Source organism: Pleurodeles waltl, chromosome 7 (assembly GCF_031143425.1).
Source record: "Pleurodeles waltl isolate 20211129_DDA chromosome 7, aPleWal1.hap1.20221129, whole genome shotgun sequence".
NCBI lineage: Eukaryota > Metazoa > Chordata > Amphibia > Caudata > Salamandridae > Pleurodeles > Pleurodeles waltl.
In genome coordinates this window covers 975924810-975949364 of record NC_090446.1, presented here as the reverse complement: position 1 = coordinate 975949364, position 24555 = coordinate 975924810, and the positions used below count along the sequence as shown (strand labels likewise).

Genomic DNA, 24555 nt, shown 5'->3' with positions numbered 1-24555 from the left:
TTTGGCTTTGTCAGTTTTATTATTGTGTATGGTACAGGCTTCCAACCATCGACAATAAATAAGCTTTGACAATTAGGCTACAAAGACTGCTTGAGGGTCCTGAAATCTAATGGAGTCCTGTCCAAACTTTGTGGTCCTAGTATCCTGGGCCTGTGTATACCTTAGATACTGTTAGGTGCATACAAAAGGCACTCCTGTACAAGGTCAAAGGTAAAGATACAGCCAGTCAGTGATTAGAGGGGGGAAAGGATCTTTGGGAGTGGAATTGTAAATTGTATTTATATAGCTCTAACTACCCCAGACGAGGTATTGAAGCACTGAAGTGGTGGATATGTGCACCTGTTAATTGGATGAATAGGATAAAGGAGGGAAGAGTTTGGAAACGGTTATTTGGGAGTCTATAGTGGTATTAGTGGTTTGGGTATGAGTCAGAGAGTGTAGATAGGGGGATAATTTGAGAAAGGTTTAGGCCGAGTCATAGAGTAAGTGGTTGGGGGCAGTTTTAAAGGTTTTTTCTTCCGCAGTACGTGGAAAATATATAGATACTTAACCACACATAAAAGGTATTCTTACTTAGAGATGTTAACATATTACGCATGTGTAAGATAATCTAGAAGCATACAATTGTACAATATAAAGACCCATATGTAGATACATGGATGAATATTTAGAAACTCAGGCCTTCCATTTGTTTTTGCTGTTAAAGCATAAAGTTTACATTTTCTGCCTCCAATATTTCAGTAGTGAAGCACTTGTATGTACTAATCATATTTACACTTTGTAATGTGTGTTATTATAGAAAGATAAACCCATAAGCCCACACTCATCACCTTTATATGTTATTGATATATTGTTCCACTTATATGTGGATATAAGGATTAAGTTATACATTTATAAATAAATGTGTGTATCTATATGTGCATATATGTGTGTGTATATGTGTGTGTATATATAGCTATATATGTCTTATCCTTATCATATATGTGCAGGTCAAAATATATATAACATGTAAGTAGATGAATACATTCTAAAGGGACCATTTTTAAATGCTTAACTGTTAACTGCATATATAATTTAAAAAATCAAATATAATATGTACGCCTCAGCTTGTAAATAACAATACACAAATGTACATATGGGTACTTATAATGCAGAACTTTCTTCAATAGTACATAAAATTGTAATGTTTGTGTTAAGGTGTCTATGTATACATTTTGTCTATATATTATAAGGAGTACATGTATTCATATATTTTTTTTTTATACTTACTGGAGGGAAAAAAATAAGTATACCTGTGTCTGTGTATATATGAGTGTATATGTATGTATATATATATATATATATATATAGAGAGAGAAGTTGTCGTAAATGGCGTGCTGTGGCGCGCTTTTATTCCTCGGTGGTGCCGGTTCTTCGGTAGGACACCCGTATCATGCTTTAATTAATTCTCTTTGTATTTACAAAAAGAGAACTGCACTCCGAAGTTGTGCCTTATTTTCTTACTTTATTTGAGTAGCGAGCTCCACGGCAAACAATGTCAGGAACCCCCTGATGCATTTCGGTCTCACCGGACCTTGTTCACAGGTACTTCTTGTGCATTCTCTTGGCGCTTGAATATACAAACAATAATCCACAAAAACACAATACTCATTCAAAGACCAATTTCAAAACCACTTATTTACATCTCAAGATGTGTTAAACCTAATTTAAATTAAATAAAAAACCTCCGCTAAGTAATATATAAATCTTTAAATTTTGCAAGGGTATCTCTCCTTTTACCCGTGCTCATGCAATGACTTCTGGTAGATGTAGTTATCAGATTTTTATATTTAGTCAAATAATTTTATGAAGCAGGGTTAAAAAATATATTCTCACATTAGATTCACCTTACATCTCAAATAGTTGTCAGTTTGATCAAGTCCTAAATAAACAATTTTTATTATGTTTAGTCAAAAAGGTATAAATGATTAAACTACAACCTCTAACAATTCCTAATTGGTCTCGCTCCTATATTTGAGTATTAATGTGTCTAAGCCTGTGAGGTTTATTTTCTAGCCTTAGCGCGCCCATGTGAATGCCACACCAAATAAGCAAAAATAGTACTAATAAAATTAAAAAAAATGAATAGATTAGCCATAAAAAGTGTACCAGCCTCCCACTTATTCATCCCAAAGATTTATGGTTAGTAGCAGATTTTCATAATCCTTATAGGTATACAAATAACTCTTCGTCCTGATTGAGACCAAGCGGGGTTAAAGAACGAATATCTAATATATGTCTAGATTCTAACTGACGTAGCTTCTTTTCTCTGTCTCCCCCTCGTTCTTGTTTTGGTACTTGATCAATTATATAATAAATCATCAATTCCCAGTTACTGTTATGTTTTTGTTCCATATGCGTAGCAGTTGCATAGCTCCTGTCTAAATTTGTAGTTGCTCGAATATGTTCTAAAATTCGCTTTCTAGTCTCACATATCGTGCTGCCAATGTATTTTAACCCCCAAGGGCACTCAATCACATACACTGTAAATCGACTTTTACAAGTCAAAAGTTTTCGAATCAGTCTCACATTTCCAGTGTTCGTTTGATATTCTTTCTTATTTTTCCCAATTTTGCATGCCGTACAATCACTACATTTCCAAAATCCCGGCTTCTGTAGCCAATTTGGTTTTTTAATATAAAAGTGACTGTGTGTTAGTTTATCACTTAAATTGGGTGTTCTTCTGAATGTCATTTGTGGATATTGTCCCATAATTTATCCTACTGTCAAATTAATTAATAAAATTGGCCAATGATTCTCCAAAATTTTGTGAACTTGTATAGCACTTTGTGAGTACGTGGTTATTTGTTTGTCATGTTTTATAGAATGATTTATATTCTGAATTAGTTGTTCTCTTGATGATTGTTTCAAACGTTGCTTAGCCTGAGTTAAACATTTGTTAGAATATTGTCTAGCTACAAATCTGTCTTCAGACAATTTAAGATGTTTTTCACATTCCCCAGGTTCTGAACAGATTTTCTTTATTCGCAGGAATTCACCATAGGGGATATTCCACTTTGTTTTTGGGGGTGAAAACATTTTGCATATAATATTGAGTTGGTGGTTGTCACTTTTCTATGTAGTGTTGTCTGAATTAGTCCATCTTTTATGTAGATTTCTGTATCTAAGAATGTCACACGTGTCGCACTGATTTCATAGGTGAAATTCAAGTTTGCTATGTTGGTATTCTAAATCTTGAAATATACCTCAAATTCTTGTTCTGTGCCGTCCCAAATAAGAAATAAATAATCAATAAACTTAAGCCAGGTCACTACCTTTTGCTGATATATCTCATTTTCTTCTGCCCATGTAATTCGCTGTTCAAACCAGCCCATTGTTAAATTAGAAAAATTTGGAGAGAAAGAAAAACCCATTGCTGTACCCTTCGTTTGCAGATACAGTTGTTGGTTAAAGAGGAAGTAGTTATTGGTAAAACAAATACTAATCATTTCCAAGAGCATCTCATTATGTTGAAAGAAACGTATATTTCTTTGGCTCAAAAAGAATTTGCATGCCTGGATTCCTATGTTATGTTCAATATTTGTGTAGAGTGAGACTACATCCATAGTTACCAATCTATAGGTGTTTTGCCAGTGTATGCCTTCCAATTGTAGTAATAAATCCCCTGTATCACGCAAATAGGAATTCAAATTTCTTGCTAAGGGTGCCAGAAAGAAGTCAATGTAATCTGACATAGGTTCTAATAAGGATGCCTTTGCCGATATTATTGGTCTACCCGGCGGATGTATCAAATCTTTGTGAATTTTGGGGAGGAAATATATTGTTGGAATCAGAGGATGTTCCACTTTTAAATAATTGGCCTCATCCTGATCAATAAGGCCTAAACCTTCCCACGTTGTAATGCAAGATAGAATCTTCTCCTCCAGTTTTGTTAAAGGGTTCCCACCAATTTGTGCATAACATGTTGTATCTGCTAATTGCCGCATGGCTTCATTCACATAATCCTGTTTGTTTTGTATCACAATATTTCCACCTTTGTCAGCTGGCTTGATTTCCACAGTTGTATCCATTTGGAGTTTATGTAGCGCCTGTTTCTCCAATAAGGTTAAATTATCCTTGTTTTTGTTCCAATTCTTTTTATATAAGTCATGAATTACCATTTCGGCGAACAGATCAATTTTATTTCCTGCTGGTAAAGCCGGATAAAACTTGGATTGTGGTCTTTTTCCCGTGAGACCTGCCCCCAAAGGTACCACAACTTCAGTTTCTTCCAATGGTTTATCTCCTGGTGTTGTATCTAAATTCATCAAAGTTTCTTTATCTGACACTGTCAAGTTATACTCCTGTTCTGGTGAATAATTTTCCTCTTATCTTGGCTTCTGCAAATGTCTTCGCAAGTTTGATTTTGCGTATATATTTATAAAAATCTATTTGTGTTTGTACCAGATCCAAATTGGTAGATGGACAGAAATGTAATCTTTTTTTCAAAACAGATTCCTCCGACGGGGACATTTCCCTGGTGAAAAGATTGATGATACCTATTAACAAAACTGGAGGAGAAGATTCTATCTTGCATTACAACGTGGGAAGGTTTAGGCCTTATTGATCAGGATGAGGCCAAATATTTAAAAGTGGAACATCCTGTGATTCCAACAATATATTTCCTCCCCAAAAATGTGATACATCCGCCGGGTAGACCAATAATATTGGCAAAGGCATCCTTATTAGAACCTATGTCAGATTACATTGACTTCTTTGGAGCACCCTTAGCAAGGAATTAGAATTCCTATTTGCGTGATACAGGGGATTTATTACTACAATTGGAAGGCATACCCTGGCAAAACACCTATAGATTGGTAACTATGGATGTAGTCTCACTCTACACAAATATTGAACATCACATAGGAATCCAGGCATGCAAATTCTTTTTGAGCCAAAGAAATATACGTTTCTTTCAACATAATGAGATGCTCTTGGAAATGATTAGTATTTGTCTTACCAATAACTACTTCCTCTTTAACCAACAATTGTATCTGCAAACGAAGGGTACAGCGATGGGTTTTTCTTTCTCTCCAAATTTTGCTAATTTAACAATGGGCTGGTTTGAACAGCGAATTGCATGGGCAGAAGAAAATGAGATATATCAACAAAAGGTAGTGACCTGGCTTAGGTTTATTGAGGATTTATTTCTTATTTGGGACGGCACAGAACAAGAATTTGAGGTATATTTCAAGATTTAGAATACCAACGTAGCAAACTTGAATTTCACCTATGAAATCAGTGTGACACGTGTGACATTCTTAGATACAGAAATCTACATAAAAGATGGACTAATTCAGACAACACTACATAGAAAAGTGACGGCCACCAACTCAATATTACATGCAAAAAGTTTTCACCCCCAAAAACAAAGTGGAATATCCCCTATGTTGAATTCCTGCGAATAAAGAAAATCTGTTCAGAACCTGGGGAATGTGATAAACATCTTAAATTGTCTGAAGACAGATTTGTAGCTAGACAATATTCCAACAAATGTTTAACTCGGGCTAAACAACGTTTGAAACAATCATCAAGAGAACAACTAATTCAGAATATAAATCATTCTATAAAACATGACAAACAACAACAGTTGCGATTTATAACCACGTACTCACAAAGTGCTATACAAGTTTGCAAAATTTTGGAGAATCATTGGCCAGTTTTATTAATGGATTCAACAGTAGGAGAAATTATGGGACAATAACCACACTTGACATTCAGAAGAACACCCAATTTAAGTGATAAACTAACACACAGTCACTTTCAGATTAAAAAAACAAATTGGCTACAGAAGCCGGGATTTTGGAAATGTACTGATTGTAAGGCATGCAAAATTGGGAAAAATAAGAAAGAATGTCTAACGAACACTGGAAATGTGAGACTGATTCGAAAACTTTTTTGACTTGTAAAACTTGTGATTGAGTGCCCTTGTGGGTTAAAATACATTGGCAGCACGATATGTGAGACTAATAAGCAAATTTTAGAACATATGCGAGCAACTACAAATTTAGACAGGAGCTATGCAAGTGCTAGGCATAGGGAACAAAAACATAACAGTAATTGGGAATTGATGATTTATTATATAATTGATCAAGTACCAAAACAAGAATGAGGGGGAGACAGAGAAAAGAAGCTACGTCAGTTAGAATATCTAATATATGACTAGATTCTATCTTTAATCCCGCTTGGTCTCAATCAGGACGAAGAGCTATTTGTACACCTATAAGGATTATGAAAATCGAATAAGTGGGAGGCTGGTACACTTTTTATGGCTAATCTATTAGTCTTTTTTTTCATTTTATTAGTACTATTTTTGCTTATTTGGTGTGGCATTCACATGGGCGCGCTAAGGCTAGAAAATAAACGTCACAGGCTTAGACACATTAATACTCAAATATAGGAGAGAGACCAATTAGGAATTGCTAGAGGTTGTAGTTTAATCATATATACCTTTTTGACTAAACATAACAACAAATGTTTATTTAGGACTTGATTAAACTGACAACTATTTGAGATGTAAGGTGAATCTAAAGTGAGAATATATTTTGTAACCCTGCTTCATAAAATTATTTGACTGAATATAAAAAACTGATAACTACATCTACCAGAAGTCATTGCATGAGCACGAGTAAAAGGGGAGATACCCTTGCAAAATTTTAAAATGTATATATTACTTAGCAGAGGTTTTTTATTTAATTTAAATTAGATTTAACACATCTTGAGATGTAAATAAGTGGTTTTGAAATTGGTCTTTGAATGAGTATTGTGTTTTTGTGGATTATTGTTTGTATATTTAAGCGCCAAGAGAATGCACAGGAAGTACCTGTGAACAAGGTCCGGTGAGACCGAAACACATCAGGGGATTCCTGACATTGTTTGCCGTGGAGCTCGCTACTCAATTAAAGTAAGAAAATAAGGCACAACTTCGGAATGCGGTTCTCTTTTTGTAAATACAAAGAGAATTAATTAAAGCGTATATATATATATATATATATATATATATATATATATATACACACACACACATTTTTCACTAAAAACCAAATTTGTGCCCTAAGGTAACTATAACTTGCACACTCGCCATGCAAGTTTTCTTATCAAAATTTTACTACAGTTGTTACAGTGATATCAATGATGTCATAGAAGATGTCATGAGTGATGTAATATCTGGGGTAATTAGTGCATGACGAGGACGCAAGTCATGGTTACCTTAGGGCATGAGTTATAGTTACTTGAAATAGCTCTAACTATAACAGATGAATTTCTATGGTTTTGTGCATGTAAAATCTGAACCTAACTATGTCATCCCTGTAACCTTTGGTTTCTTAGTGAATTTCTAAGGTTTTTTTTTAATTCTGTTTCTTAACTAGAACGTTCTTGTAACATTTGTTTTTTTTCAGTAAATTTCTAATAGTTTTTAACAGTGAGTAAGATACCCATAACAGTGCATGGAGGGGAGGGGTGGGGGGTTCTATGTAGGTCCTGATCTGGCATTGTGCCCCCACCCAAGCTTGCTGCTCATGCCCCCCTCCTCCGTGCCATTCATTGTCCAAGTCTATGCCCGTGCCCCTTCATTACTGCCCTTTGTGGCCATTGTTCTGACACTGCCCTTCCTGCCTGCCCTGAACAGTTAGCTTGCTGCCGCATCCACCTCATCAGTACCCTCTGTTTTCTGAGTCCATGCACCAGCCGCCTCACTCATGGTTAGCTTGCTGCCCTTATCCTCCTTCCGCCTGACCTCCAATGTCTGTGTGCATCTCCCTGCTCCCTCCTTTTTGCCCACTATATTCCATGGACCGGCCACTGCCTGTCGAATCTACCCTGATTATTTTGTTGAGCTGCTACCTGCTGCCTAGCATGGTCAGACGCTGCCACCTGTCCCTGCCGCCTCCTCCCTGCCTGTCCGAGTTCCTTGCCCCTAGCCCCTCCCTCCTGACCTCCATGTTCCATTTTGCTACCTCTCCCTTCTGCCCTCCATTCTCTGTTGTGTTGCAACTGCTCCTCCTGGCTGGTCTGTTGTGAAGCCCCTTCCTCTGCCCTCTCTTGTCTATGTCCAACCTCTCCCCCTCCCATCTGTCTTCCATGTTCCTTAGTGAATGCCCCGGCCCCCTCCCTCTTGCCAACCACAACCTTTGTGCTGCCACTAACCCTCCCGCTTGCCATGCATGGTCTTCTGTGCTGCCACAGCCCCTCCCATCGTCCCTGTATGTTCAGCTTGCTGTCCCTGACCTCCACCTTCCCTCCGTAGTCTGTGTGTATGCCATTATAATCTCACTGTTGCCTTCCATGGTCTGTTGCGCTTCAAGTGCCCATCCTGCTTGCCCTCAATTGTCAGCTTGCTGCTCCTGCCCCCTTGCCCCCTGCCCTTCTTTTTCCATGTGCAGACCCCTATCCCCTCCCTCCTGCCTTTTCTGGTCCGTTGTTGTGCCCCTTCTCCCTCCCTCCTGCCCTTCATGGCCTGTTATGCTGCAACTGTTCCTCCGGTCCGTCCTGTAAGGTCAGCTTGTTGCCCTTGCCTCTTTCCCCTCTGCTCTCTGTTGTCCATGTGCATGGCCCTGTCTCCTCCCTATTGCTTTCCATGGTCCTTTGTGCTGCACTGCCTTCCTGCTTGCCCTGTGTGGTGTACTGTGCTGCTGCAACCCCTGACTGTAAGGTCAGTTTGGTGCCCATCTCCCTTCTGAGCTCTGTTATCCGAGTCCATGTCCCTACCCCATTCCTCCTGCCCTCTGTAATCCAATGTACCATACTTGCCAACATTTTTAACTTGGTAAGAGGGAGATTTTGAAAAGGACTGAGGAAATGATCTTCCACATTGACTTACATTGAAAAAGAGGAGATCTTAGGCATGAGACAAAAAGATAAAGCCCTTTTGGGCCTAAAAACATTGGGGGTCACCTGCTTAAATTGGGTGTTAGCATGTATGGTTGTACTGCCACTTCCTTCTGCCCACGATGGTCTGTTATATTGCCACAGCCTCTCTTGCCTGTCCTGCATGGTTGGTTTGTTGCCCTTTCCCCTGCCCTCCATGGTAGGTTGTGCTGCCACTGCCCCTCCTGCCTGGCTTACGTGGTCAACTTGTTGCCTCTGCACACTCCTCCCTGCCCACTTTTATCCAAGTCTGTGTTTCTGACTTCTGCCTCCCCACAGTATTCTAAGGAACAGCTAGATTGCTAACATTATGTATTGATTACCAAAGTGTGGCACGCCTGACGTCATCTTGATGTAATCAAAACTGTAATACCTAATGCATTTCTTTTTATAAATTCTAAAAATGAAAGGGCCTTTTTCCCATAGAAATTATGGTTAGTGCTCTAAAAAACTAAAATGGGGAAATCTTTTCTGAGTTCTCAAATAGCTACAAAGCACTTTAAAATTATTTACTGTCTAATTTTGTTTTATCCAGTTGATCACTTGATTGTATGTTACTGTGAGCACATCTGAACTTATTTGATCTTGTATAATTTATTGATAAGGGGACGCATTTGAAGTCCAATGGACCTTTTGACTGCGCTTAGAGTGACTCGCCATAGACCCAAATCTTATTCATAACCTTAACCGGTAACAAGATGACAAATTCAATGAATCATTATCCGGATATCTGAGTCAGTAAACTTCTCACACCATGACCCATGTGGCCATGAATAACCACAACCTTTTAGTAAAGTTAGGAAGTTTATTTCCCTAAATTAACAATGCTAAGATTACGTAAATCAAACTCAGTACCAAATGGTAAGCATATACAAAAACACAGGATGACCAAAACGGCAGAAGAATTTCAACTTAGATAAAGCAATTATCATCAAACATTCAAGGGTTGTGGTACAAACCAACAATAACTGTGTAAGAGAAATGGCATACATTTTGTTAACAGATACATAAAAGCATTCCGCGGTGGAACAGTGACACACTAACTAACCCTTTAATTTGAATTGCCATGTTTGGACTTCATGCATATAGAAAAATAGACAAAACACAATTTGGAAAAGATCTGACTAGGGCTCTACCAAATTAACGGTTGGTACATAAAAGAAAGACAAAACCTAGTACACGAACATTTGCAGTTGTTATACCTCTCCTATATGGATCAGCAAGCTAAGACATCTTTGTCAATGGGGAACTCGTCAAGCCTTCATTTGGTAAGGGAAAGTGAAGGGGATTGTCTCAGCCATGGTTGAGCTCTAAGCTAACCGAACTAAATTAGCAAGAGCATCCAACTATGGGGAAAAAACATCAACACTAACAAATCAATGGTAATAGTAATTACGCGATGAGGCTAAAGGAAAAGGAAGGAAGGGCGTCTGGAACTCTGTTACTTCTCTGTCTCTCTTTGTCTGTGCAGTCGGTACAAGTCAAAGTCACAAAGTAGTTTTTCGATCTCTCATTGGTCCATACATAGAGTGTAAAACCAATAAACATGAATTCTCAAATCTGTTATATAGTTACAGTCTTTCACATTTCGATGATTGATTGATTGATTGATTGGCTCCTCTTCTCTCCTTCACATCACCAGTAGTAGTCAGGTAACATTTTGTTGCAAACATAACTCCAGATAGTAGTTCCATTGTCATGTCCTGGGAACATCAGTTTCTCATGCACGAAAGATACAAATGTGTCAACGGTTAGGACCTGGCATTACAGCAAATGGTTCTCACAAGAAAGCTTGAGAAGTCAATTTGTCTAACGTTGCAATATTACATTTTGGTCAGCACTGTGTGAACAAGGAACAATGAAGAAGTGTGTTTTCTCTGTTAAGATAGAAAAGCATTTACACATGTTTATTTATGCCATGAAGCTTAACATAAGGTCTTGTTGACCAGGCCCATTATTTCGTAATTACTCCATCCCTAGTAATTTTAAGCAAAAGCATTACATTAATATATTAATGTGATCCACTAATACATTTTGTTATATGTGTGAATATTATTTCTAAACAGTTAACATTATTTTTGTTAATGTCGTACACATTATGGTTACCGCCTAGGTGGGCACATTTCTCCAAAACACTCAATTTCACTATTTTAGCATAATACATGTCAGATTATTAGTTGCTTATCAATGCAAATGTATTAGTAATTAATTCAGCTTTCACAATACACTTAGGGGAGAGAATATGGCGTTACGGTCAGAGCTACAGACTTTGCAACTGAGGAACCAGGGTCGAGTTTCGGCATCAGCTCGGCATCCTGTTATTCTAGGCAAATCACTTAATTTCTCCATGCCTAAAACCAAAATTAATGTGTCCTTGTGTAATGTAAATGATGCTCATGTAAAGCTGTAAAGAAATTAGGTGTTTTGCACACTTCTGTCTTTGGACTATACTTGGGCTGCCTTTGGGTGATATTTGGGCTGTTTTTTTTCCTCTGGGAGATTTATTTGTTATGAAGCTTCCCAACCTCCATATTTACAGCAGTATCCTCCCTAGAAAATGTTTTCAGTTTTCCCCTTTGATTCCATGAAGATGGCTTTCAGATGTGCCACACGTTTGGCATCAATTCAGAATGTTAGCACTCTAGTTTTTCATTTAAACACTGTAGTAAAGCTGCTCATCACCAGGGAGTTAACTGGCAGTGTGCTGCTGGTGTTGAAAGTGCATGTTTTAGTCTGCATGTCAGAATGTTTTAATGAATTAGAAGAGGAAGATATTTGAGAACTCACTTAAAACTGTCCTAATTTTCCTTCCTACAGCACTATCCATAATTTCTATTAAAAAATTAACCCCCTTAGTTTGTTCCTTTCTAAATCAAATAAATGTAAGTTTTAACAGTTTGATTCCATCAAGATGGCTTCTGGTGTGCCACACTTTTGTCTTAAGTTAGAGTGTTATCACTTTAGTTGTTCTTTAAAAGACTATGGGAGGCTGCAGTAGAACGAAAGGGAATCAACGACAGCCTGCTCCTATTGGAAGTACGTTTTACTGAAAATGTCAGACTTTATTCTCATATCACTGAGACAATAGGTGTGAATTTACAGAAACTATGCTCTCATTTAAGCTTTTGGACACCTCCCATAACCTCAATGGGCAATCAACAAAAAAAACGCTTTCTCTCAAACATGATTCATGAAATCCCAGCAAAAGCTTTTTTTCACAGGGTAAAATCATCTTGGAACACACCACAAATCATTAATTTAGTATGGTACCATCAATAAATTATTTATATTGTAACTAAATTCTGTAACCCTTTATACTTTCTCCTTTTTGTGACCCCCTCCCCCCCCCCCCCCAAACCACCCATTCACTACAATGCATTTCAGTGGGCACCATGCCTCAGAGTCCTGTAAGGGCTGCCACAGCGTGTTGTGGCCAGACAGTAAAGGGTGGTCTATTTGGGACCCCCCATATATGCTCCTTGGGGTCTGGGTGTGCTCACCCTGACCTCCTACATATTTTTTTAAAATTAATTTTCAGGGCACAGGGACCAATTACATGAGTCTTGTAATGGCTGCGAAAACATCAGGTTGTCACCAACCGATCAGTATTGACTAGTCTCCCTTAAACTGGCCAATCAGAGCACACCTGAACGCCAACTGTCCAGATACCTATATTTATTTTTCCTTTAATATTTCAAAAACTACTTAACGGATTTGCACCAAATTAAAAAAGCACAATCTGTTCACCGAGATCTAGCTTCCTGCCAAATTTTGTTCAGCAGTTCGGGCTGTAGTCGTGTCTAAAGACCCTATGCGTAAATGCATGGGGAGAATGCGTTTTGGGACTCCCCCCCCCCCCCCCCCCTTTTTTCTTTTTCTCTGCTCCCGCATGAAGGATACCCCCGAAACTTTCAAAACAGCACCTGAAGTGAGTGGCAAACTAGTTTTGAAAATGTATGGAATGGTGGCAAAGTTCTTGGCAAAACAAAAAACACCAGTAAGCAATATTTATATGTATGCATGTATATACATATAGGTGTATATACATACATACTAGGTCCTAACTATAACTACCTACTGGCATCCGCAAGGGGGTAATAAATGTGTATATACCCGTATGTTGAAAAGCATGGGTGAGATGATCGAGCCTTGAGTGACTCCTGCTTTTATGATGTAGGGTTTGGATGAGAAAAGAGGAGTAAGGATGACATTTGTTCTGTTTTGAAGGTAGGATCTGATCCAGTCAAGAGCTGTACGCTCTATGCGGCTTTGTGGGGTCTTTAGATTAGAGTGTCATGATTAACTATTATGGTTTAAGGTATTTTTGAGATTATCACAGACAGCAATTGGAGCAGATTGGGTGTCTCTTACTGGACAGAATCCTCTTTGGAAATCAGAAAGTATGGCGTTATCTTCAGTGAATTGGTACATCTGGGTGAAGGCTGCTCTTTCTGTTAGTTTGAACAGGAGTAGTCTGTAGTTGTCAGGATCTTTAGGGTCCAGGTTTGCTTTCTTTAATTTGATGTATGTATGCCTTTTTAATTCTTCTGGAAAATCTGTTGTTAAAGGGTTATTGATAAGTGTTCTTACTGGAGTGGCAGCAGAGGTTGCTAAGAGGGTGTTTTTGAAGTTTTGTGGTGGACAAAGTTCAGAAGGGCAGCCGGCTGGCTTGCTTGTTTTCACAAGATCCATAAATTCGGTTTCGATAGTTGTTTTAAGAAATACAGAGACTGTGTTAACCTACCCTTGAAGGGTATTGTTGGAAATGGGTTGGTGCTGGTGTATTTCTTTTGGTTTAAATATGAATCCAACATGTCTGCTTTGGTTGCGCAATGATTTGCTAGTTTGTCAGAAAAAAAACATGAAGTAGTGGGAAGGGTTCCTTCTGTCCATTTAGGTTTATGAAATTTGGTCAGAATTTTATAAAATTATTTATTTCCATATTTGGCATTATGAATTATGTTTGAATAGCATCTTTCTTAGCTTTCTTGATAGGTTATTTGTACATTCTGTTAAGTTTCTGTAGGCAAAATTGTTCTTAAGTGTTGTTTATTTTGAGCTAGGTGTGTTGAAGTTTTGTGATTTGCTGTGTTATCTTTTTTATTTCTTCATTTATACAAATGGGCTTGTTTTTCTTTTATGTTTTGTTGTTTTGGTAGTACCAGGATATCAAAAATTTCCTCAAGCCACTCATAGTTTTGTAACTTAATTTATTGTATCTGAATCTGTGTTGCATTTTTGTTGTGTTTCTAGGTCCCCAAAATCGGGTTGCTCCAAGGTTGACATGTAGTTGCAGTAAAGGTGGGCTTAGGTTTTGGTGCGCTGCGGTGTATTGTGTTGACCACATGACTGGAGTAATATTTTGGAAGGTAGTTCTGGATTTGCAAAAATGACATATAGGAAGTGTCCAGGGATGTGTGTGGGTTTGGGGGCGATGTGATGTAGGTTCAGTGCTTCTAGACCAGTGATGATAGTTCTGGGATGGGGCATATTAGGTTTGTCAAACCACATGTTTAGGTCACCAGGGATGAACAGGTTAGTGTAAGAAGGTTTGAAACTGTCTAGAAATGTGTCTGGAATGTCCTGTTGGTTGGTGGTGGTATGTAAAGGAAGTTACAGGAGAAAGTTGGTGTAGGGTTGCATCTGGCAATAAGACATCTACAACCATGTACGGAAACATTGTCTGCTTTGAGATTTGTTGATTCCTTTAAATATAACAGCTAGTCTGCTTCCTCTTGTGCCTATGCAATTTTGTGTGAGAGTTTGATGGCCTGGATGAACAGCTTCTTGCATTACTGAAGCATTTCGTCCTCCAACCATGATTCACTTATGAAGAGTAAGTCCGGTTGTGTGCCTTGCGAGTAGCTCGTAGATGTGGTACTTGTTTTTAGAAAGGGATGGAGTGTTTATTAGTAGGCAGTTTAAAGAGTGTGCTTTGAGGGTAGTGCAAATTTGTTTTCTGGAAGAATGAGTAGTGTTGTTCGGACTTGTAGTGGGTGTACTATAGGTGATGTTGTTTACTACAACAGGACAGCAATAGTGTTGGTTGTCTATATCATTATCGCCATCCAACAGGCTTAGAAGGTATTTTGTTAGGTCTCTGTGTGCAGGTGGTGGATATGGTGGTTGGCAGTGATGTGGTGGGATACTCAATTGTTTTTGCACAGTAGTCTTGTTGTGTAATGGAGAAGGAGAAGTTGTAAAGAGCGATGTGTTTGTCATTTGTATATGTTGAGGGTGGAAGATGTATGTGTTAGGGGTCATGCTGAAGCATGTGCGTCATGTTTTAAGGCTTTAAATTGTGCAAAGAATGAAAGGTGGGTGAGTGACTGATGTTGTGTATTGAAGAGTTTGGGCCTGATTACAACTTTGGAGGACGGTGTTAAACCGTCCCAAAAGTGACGGATATACCACCTACCGTATTACGAGTTCCATAGGATATAATGGACTCGTAATACAGTAGGTGGTATATCCGCCACTTTTGGGACGGTTTAACACCGTCCTCCAAAGTTGTAATCAGGCCCTTTGTGTTTGGTGTTGGTATCAATTGAACATTATGGGGTAAAGTTGGTTTAGAATGTGTATTATTTATATAAGCATTAGGGTCAGAGTGGGTGTGTGTTTGTATTGTGTGATGTAACCTAGTAGTAAATTGTGTTTAAAAGAGATTTTGATTGTCCTTGTGTATGTTATGTTTTGTTTTTGTAGAGTGGTGATATTAGTATAGTGAGTTCATGTGTAGTATTTGTAGCTAATGTACTGGTGGGTAGTGGATGTTGAAGGAGACATGGGATTTTGGTATGTAGACGAGAGTGTATGTGGCGTGTGAAAGGGGAACAACAGGGGCTTTGAGTGTTGTGAGTAGGTTTGGTAGGAGAATGAGGTAGTCTTTGTGGTTCAGCGCAGGGAGTGTTTGGGAGAGTTTTGGGTGAAAGGAGGAGGGGATATTGTAGGATGATATGAGAAGGGGTTGAGTAAAGGGGTGATGGAGCGGGAATGGGCTCTGCTATGAGTAAGTAGACGATAGAGCTGTTTTATTTATGAGAAGGGAAGGTGTGTTTGAGGGGGTTAAATGTTTGTGCAATGGGGATTTGTGGTGTATTGGTGATGTGTAGGCTTGAAAGTAGTTTAGGGCAGAGTAGTGGTTTGTGTGGAAGTAAAGATGTCACTCAGTATATGTACGTAGGGGAGCAGGGAATATAGATTTGTTTTGTGGAGTTGTGTAGTGTTTGGTGAATGAGTGAAGTGTGGATTGAGTTTTTGTGGTGAATGATTAGTGTGCATTTGTACAGTGTGGTTGTGTGCATGCTTGTGGCTGTGGATGTGATATGTTGGAGGTTTTTAATTTACAAAAGGGCAGCATATATGGCCCAGACAGTCAATTGCCCTTGTTCTCTCTTCCCTTAGCCCAGACACCTCAGCTGAGACACCCTGGAAAACGGGGGGTGGAGGGCTTGTAAAAGTTGGTGGTGAGGTCAGCTTACTCTCTCTCATCTTCTTAGGCCCAGCAACAGTCCAATGAGTGCATCTGGAGGAGGGGTTTGTTTAACTGACTAAACCACAAGCAGGGTCTGGAGAGCAGGTTGAAAGGAGGGGAACTGGAGAGTGGGGCTTGGGAAAAATTGACTTTTCAAGCAGTAGAGGTTTGTTAATGACGGGCGGAATTGTATACAAATCACAGACTTTTACAATGTCACTTCTAGAAATAAACAGAAGCACAGTTTAACACAAAAATTGCTAACCTATAGCTTTAAACACGCACTTTGATTATATTCAAGGAGTGCACAGCTATTGAGCTGATTGACAGACTCAGGGAGCCAACAGTGCCCTGTAGGAGGAGAGTTAATAGGCTAGAGAAAGCAGACCGGAAAACAGAGGAAGAAAGAGACTGCAAAGTGATAAAACAGTGCAAACTAAGGGGAGCAGGGCCACTAAAATGGGTCAGGGGTACGGTTACTGCATCAAGATGTAGGGGGTCATTATGAACACGGCGGGAATCCCGGCCATGTTCATGCTGGCGGTCTTATCACAGACTGTCGGCCCCCTTGAGACCCCGCAGCAGCACCTTTCGCGCAGATTACTGCCTGTAAATCGGGCAGTGACCTGCGTGACGGGGCACTGCACGGGGGCCCCTGCACTGCCCATGCCAAGTGCATGCGCAGTGCAGGGGCCCTGAGGGAGGCCCCAGAGCACCCCTTCCGCCAGCCTTTCTCTGGTGGGTGAACTCGCCAGAGAATGGCTGGCGAAACAAGAGTTCTTTATCCATAGGGCAGCGCTGCTTGCAGCGCTGCCCTGTCGGATGAAGAATTCCCCCATCGTCATGCTGCCGGTCGGCGGTAGCCTGGCAGTGGTGGAAGGCCGCCTGTGGCGGTCCCCACTACCTTAATTATGTGGCAGTCGACACCGCCAAGTTCATAATGATGGCCGTAATTTTTTTTAAAGAGCATGTTCCTACATTGGAGCAACGTTGATGGATCTGGGGTTGTCATACCATATCCTGGGTGCATACATGATTCCTTCTCTATCCAACAGGATCTGGAGTAAACGTGTGCACTTCATGCACTTGGCATGGTATTGTATTGCCTAATTAACGTGTTAACCTTTTAAAAAAGTCTGCCTTCATCATGAAGGGCTGTCATGGCCTCCTGCCTTCTATCATATGGTTGCCATCTTGTAATGGTTTTTCAAACAACAAAAAAACAAAATGTGTTAGAAGATGGCCATTGTGCATGTATGTGTGTGTATTGGAGCGGTTTGGCTTTACCATTGCTTGAAAGGTAACTGCCAAAGCCGAATGCAGGAGCAGCGCTGGTGCCACATAGTAGGCGCATCGGCTAACAACTGCGGGGCTACAGCCTGCACCGGGGGTGGGGAGGACATAGAAACTGCTATAAATATGCCAGCTGACAATATCAGAAGGGGGCAGACTAAAAGCACACTCTCTATACTGCATGTATGTGTGTCCTCATATGCTGCAGACACGCATTCATACACATGCATACAAACAGCTACATCTGTTGGTAGGGAAGACCTAAAAATTATAAATAATATGCCGTAGAACTTGAAAACATAAGATGGTTTGAAAAACATGTGCCATCATGCCTTGTTTGACTTTTTTCTGATCTGCCATAAATATTTCCCCAGCAGACTCGACAATCTGCATATCCACTGGCAGTGTTCCAGAGATATCTGCGTGTATATTAGTAATTGGCCACAACCTAAACTGCCAGTCTGGTTGGAACCCCAGCTAACCGAAAACCTTAATTGCTACACATGGGCCCCCTGAGGTTTGGTGCCACTGTGGGAGATTGACGTTTAGCCCTACCCTATCAGGCTCCCAGTTCCCCAACATTAACATTACACATAGTGTGACCATTTCAATGACTATGCCTACAGATCCTTAATTAGTGGATTATTGGAAGCCTGTTAATGTACTTGCCTTTGGTATCCTGGTGTTTACACTTTTGTGACAATCCAGTGCCAATTTCGGTAGTAGGATGATGTTTTTCCTTTTTTTTTAATTTATTTTTTTAACAGTTTGTGGAAACTAGACTACACAGTCTCAGACCCACTGTCCACCATACACCCAGGGCTACCAAGAAACTAGGACACTGAGTGGTAGACATGTCATATCCTACTTGATGCATTGCTTATCTATGCCTGACGCCACCACTCATCAACTGGTCATCTTATTGTGTTGTAGTGACATTTATATAGAGGTTTGTTACCACCCATGCATTTTCGGTACAGACAAGTCTATACTCAGTTTGTTATGCATAGTTGGAAAAGTATTGATTTAGCTGTGTCTCTGAGTGGCGAGATTTGGTGTTGTTCGGAGATGAGCTGCACATTATTATTGTTTGAGGTAAGCAGCATAAAGGTTTGAGAATAGGATTTTAATTTGTGTGTACAGAACAGACTTTCAGTTTAAACCAGTTAAATTTATGTTTTAGGCAACAGCCTTTATTTCTTTTCTAAATTCTAGCGGTTTGCTGATTACTGTTATGTTCTTTGGAAGTGTTTCAGAGTTTGCATAGTTGTATAGCGAAGAATCTACAATTCAGTTGAGTGTTTCTTGTTATTTAAGGGGGTGGTGGTGATCAAAAGTAAAATGTAGGTCTTGTCCCATATGTATCCTGTGGGCGTTGGGGAAAGCCTTGATTGTAATTGTTCTTTTGACAGATAGCCAGTGCAGGGATTTTAGGGGCAGTGATAATGTGATTGTGTCAACTGACATTTAGATCTTGTCCAGCTGCGGCATTTTGGATTTACTGTAATTTGATAATTAGGTGTCTCTGTACATCAATGTATACTCCATTGGCATAGTGGAGAAGTAATGATAATAGAGCTTTGAAATATTGGAACCCGTGGGGGAATCCCTGGTGAAGGACAATCCCACAGAGTATTCCTATCCTGTATCAGCCCTTTTGTTCACTGTGATTGGAGTGAGAAGTTGGAATCCTTGATGATGCCCAGATTTTTTTATACGAAAAGGTTGAATAAAGTTGTGGTCAAATAGTGCTGGAAGGTCGAATCAGTGTAATTGGCAGGCTGAATATGGTCACGGACTATTTTTAATTTGGTCATTAAATGCAGAGATGATTTTGTAGAGCTTTTTAGTTAGACATGGTGCATCCAAGATTCATCATCAATATTGAGACCTCTTGGACGTCTTTCTAACTGCCTTTTTGATTCTGTATTGTTGGTGGAGTAGTTTTCACATTCAAATCCTGTTTTTCTCCACTGTCATTGAAGGGTTCTAGTTTCAGAATTTTGTAATCGTATGCATGAATTCAGCCAGACACTCTTAAAGCCATGTTGCCATATTCCAGAGGCTTTATTGAACGTCTCCTAGAGCCAGGGGTGGAATTGGTGGACAGACAGCAGTGGGTCCACTCTCTGAGTAGCTGAGCTGATGGAGAGAAGTCGAGATTGAAGTTCTTTCATGACTGGATAAATTAATTTGTTAGATGGCAGCTGAAAAATGGGCTCGATGTGGAGATGTAAGTTGAATCCATTGATTTAATTATTGCTCATAATGATGGATTGTTTCAGGTACCGCAATGTCTTTTTAGAGTGTGGCCTGTAGAGTTTGTGGGCTCATTTGTAAATTGGTTGAAGTTGAGCGCCTCAAGGTTGGCGAAGACCAATTTGGCATGGTGTTGTTCGAGTTTTTTCGAGTCCGATGTTAAAATCTCCTATCATGCATAGATCTGGGCGCTCAATAATGATATTTGAAATATAGCCCAAGAGAGCACTTGCGGTTGTGTTTTGTGTGTGAAGGAGGGGGAAGTAGATGAGCAGGAAGGAGGCAGAGAAAGTCCAGTACGGAGAACAATGCAGAATCACATAAAAGTACCAAGTTCAATCCAGTGTACACCTTTTTACAAAACATGGATCTGGATGGATTATTCACTATTACCAATCAGAGTACAGAACTTCAAGAACGGGTAGTAGATTTATGTTTTGGTCACTGCTGGGCATTACAACATTGCCTGATTTTCAGTGTCCCCTGGTGGCCACCTCCTGCTCCATTTGATGTAACTGCTATGGTTGCGAGAGGCTTTTAAACTTGAGGACTTCCAGTCATTACTGAGTTCACCAATTTCCGTCGTGTTATACAATTCTAGTGCCTTTAGGCTAGCATCTTTTGTAAATAGCTTTTCTACCTATCTATAACTGAAGATCTGCATGGGGTTATATTGCACTTTGTATTGCGTGTTGTACTGGAGTCTTGAATGCACTGTCTTTTCCTAGTTGAGGTCCTCTGTAGACTCCAGTGCCCACAGGAGAGGCTTGGCTATCATGTTAAAGAGCAGTACTTCCGTAGTAGGGCCCCAGTGGCAAATGGCACTGCCCACGAAAGACATTGCTCCGTGTCCTCATACTGCACAATGACACGCAGAACAAACCTCACTAGAATGGGGAAGGGGTCAGAGGGGAGAAGAAATATATACAAAAATAAATGAATACATGAATGCACCACTAGATTGCGTAATGCCAGATGTGTTTTGTTCTCTAGGGGAGAGGGAGCGCCATGGTAAATGTTGTACATGCGCAGTACAGTGAAATCTGTGTGTTTATAAGCAGTGTCTTAACTAACCTACTTGACTCGTTCTCCAGGGCTTCCTCTGCTGTGATCATGCGCTCGTGCCTGTGAGTGTTCAGACCTCCTTCAGCATTCGCACATCCTTTGGGCTTGTCGTTGGTGGTACAACCGATGTCCGTTATCTACCTTGTATGTCTGGTGACAATTGGTATACTATTGCCCTGTCTTTTGGTTTATTCATTATTTTTGGTTAGCTGTCCCCAAGGCAGCGTTAATAAACAAAACAAAAAACGTTTTTTTTTTTTTTTTCAACCCTGTTTTCAAGCCTTACTTTCTAGTGTGCTTGAGTAAATGCACCATACCGTCCTTACGCACCATGAACTCGCCTTCTGAGTAAGCATTACAACAATATCTAACCTTTTCTAACCTATCTACTTAATCCCACTGTCATAAATCACACATCCTCTATCTGTGTGACCTCCCATTGCAATCTCACAATATCTCACCTCCTCCACCCTATTTATTTATTCATGTGTCCACGTACTATAATAATTACACCTAACTACTATTAACTGAATCCGCCACTAGAAACTGGAGTACATCGCTCAAGCGGTTTCCCCAGAGCTCAAACCTAATGCAATAACCAACAAAGTGACAACAATAACTAATAATCACTCAGTTAACCATTAGTTTTTGGTTGCATGCTACTGGCCATAAAGTGCTTCACCGCGTTGTCAGGCGTGGTAAGCACTAAATACATGATTTTACAATACAATGCAGTGTGCACACTTGTAGTAAAAGGCTGGCCTCTTTTATTCTGCAAACCACTGTTGTGTTTTATAAATGGTCTCTTCAGTTTTGGGTTTACGCTCTGTCCACACGTGGGCTTTTGAAACCGCTTTTTACATGAAGAAAGAGCCTCTTAGAACGATATTATGTTTTACATATCTCACAAAAAGGCACTACAAAATTCAATACATCATACCTTAACAGGCTAAGTAAAATGTTTTACATTTTATGATGCTCATGTGCCCTTTTAAAATAATAGTTGTGTGTCTGGTATATGGAGAATTTGCATTGGCAATAAACAAACTATTTTCTTGGCAAATGTTTTATCATTCCATGCTACTTGAATTGGAACTTGTAAGGGCCTTTTCATGATGCATACAAAAGCCCTTTACCATCAACGGGGTACTTTAAACCGTCTGGGATTGCTGATCCACCCCCTTAGAACCAGTTTATCACCTTACTGCAGTGAAAGGGAACTATATAATTTTTGCAAAGTGGCTGCCCTTGCGATGCACCAAGAGTGCCATGTTTCTTCTAGTAATGTTTGATCTCCTTCAAGTAGCCTTTTTGTTGTTGTTGAAAATCTACACAATTTACATCTGGAGTATATTCCAAGTGCGGAAAATCCATAACCATCCATAAAATGCTGCAGCTGCATAAACACATAATCCCAGTGGCCCTCTCTAGCCCCATCTAAAAGACTGTCTGTTGTGTTAGCTAAAGCCTTTCTTTGCTCCAATGTTAACCTCCACCCTGAGAATTGCTGCTGCAAGGCCTTCTAAAGTACACAGTTTAGCAAAATGATCAGCCATTTCACGATGACATGTTTATGACAGGAGACATTTTGTACTACCATCAGTACAATGAGCAAACACTCCATCCAGGCGTTACTTCCTTTCCCTTGTGCAAGCACATCAATCCAAGCCCTAATACCAGTGTTTTCAGTACAAGGATTGGCAAAAGCAATAGGTCTTGAATGGGACGTCTGTTAGCTTTGCCAATGCTTGTTATCCCCCCAGATGGCTGCACTACACACAAGTGATGCAGCAAGCTTGGATGATTTTCATTAAAGTGAAAGAAATATAATTCCACGTTGGCCAGTGTTAACACGTGTACACAGCGGCCACCTTGGTGTATGTATATATATATATATATATATATATATATTTAAGCAAAAGAAAGATCATTCAAAGATATCTGCTATATGCATGTGTGACTGTCATCTTGGAAGGATTGCCATTAAGGGAGAGGAAAAAGATGACCACAGGACATGCTTTGGCATTTGCCTAGGAGCTCATCTTTCAATGACCTTTCTTTTGCTTAAAGAAAAATAATGCAACAAGGTGATAGATGGAATGCTTGAATTAATCTCAGTCACCTGCAGTCACTCTGGGCCACATCCCAATCTGTCATTTTTCACCCACCATGCCGCCTCAGTTTGGACAGAGCCATATGCAAATCAGTCTTGAGCTTGACCCTGCTCCAATAGGAACAATCCAGACCAAACTGCCAAGCCAGGTCATTCCTGAACCGGAATACAAGCAACCTAGGACCGGTTTGGCCCTGATAAGGGCTCATCGGGCATGTATAGCTTGATTACAGTGGCACGGTCGGAACAGAACGCACGACTGGGCATACCTGTCACACTTAGGATGTCAACTGCAACAACAACAAAGTGAGGGATGGAATGCTAGAATTAATCGCAGCCACTGACAATCGTTTTGGGACGTATCCCAGTCCATCAGTGGCTTGGGATGCGGCCCCCAGCAAGTGGATGAGATTAATTCAAGCTTTCCATCCATCACCTTGTTTTTGTTGCAGAAAAATCATTGTACCTTGGAATGGTTTATAAACCATTTAAAGATGACTGCCTGCCAATTCAGCGTGGACAGTGGCACAGGTGAGCTGTGAAGGGCTAGAGGGTGCAGGGGAATAAGCAGGGGCGTCTCCTCCGCTTAAGCGGAGGAACATAGCCTGGCTGCTTTGTGCAGAAAAATAAAATGATAATAACGGATCATTATTATAATTTTATTTTTAGCTGAGGCAGCAGGATAGGATAGGGCAGGGCTGGGCTGGGTTGGAGGGGGCCGGAGGAAGGAGTGGTTTATGCACCTTAAGTGTGCATGTCTGTTTGGCTGGCTGCGTTGGGCCGGCCAAACAGAGATGCGCACTTTGCATTTCTCCAACCTGCTGTATTTCACAGCCGGGTGTATAAAGTGCACATAGTGCCACTCCCTCTGTGAGCACCAAAGCAGGGCGCTCACACCAATCACAATGCTGCTGTCATGCTGGTGACAGCAGTGTGGTGATTGGCTGAGGTGAGTCTGGAATCCTGTGTGCTCCCAGATGAGGAGGAAGACGGAGGAGTGAATGCATCTCCGATCTCAACAGGTAAGTGTTTTTTTTGTTCTTCATTATTATTTTAGTTTTTTTTTCCATCCCCACCCCCCCCCATTCAGTGGCAGCCGCTACTGGGAACAAGAGCAGGGAGAGATGGATAGGTAGACTGAAATAGTTAATCAAGTACTGAACTGCAAGATTCTGAGGTCGGCAATGGAAGAATACTTCTGATTCGCTGAAATGCTCCTTTGGCGGGGCATACACAAGAATAAGGAGAAAATCCATTGGCTCAGAAGCATGGAAGTGAACTATACAAGAACGCTATCGAATCGTGGGCTATGGGCAGACACAAAGGCAAATCCAAATTTTTATTGGATCCCACAGGTCTGTTGCTGAGAACTAACAGATGCAATAGGTCTGTTGCCAGCAAACCGCAAAAGCTGTGTTTAGGGGAGACCTAAAGCATAGTC

General features: G+C 40.2%; 1 protein-coding gene across 4 annotated transcripts in view; it reads left to right on the top strand.

Moving 5' to 3' along the window:
• CEP131 (centrosomal protein 131) overlaps positions 1–24555 on the top strand; it is a 313831-nt gene that overhangs the window by 6742 nt on the left and 282534 nt on the right. The window contains exon 3 of one of the 4 annotated variants that reach the window (XM_069199751.1): positions 21031–21145. The exons of 2 other annotated variants lie outside the window; for them this stretch is intronic. In XM_069199751.1, coding sequence (XP_069055852.1) covers positions 21031–21145 — 115 coding nt within the window. The remainder of the gene's footprint in view (positions 1–21030; positions 21146–24555) is intronic. One more of the 4 variants, XM_069199755.1, reaches the window with a different exon arrangement.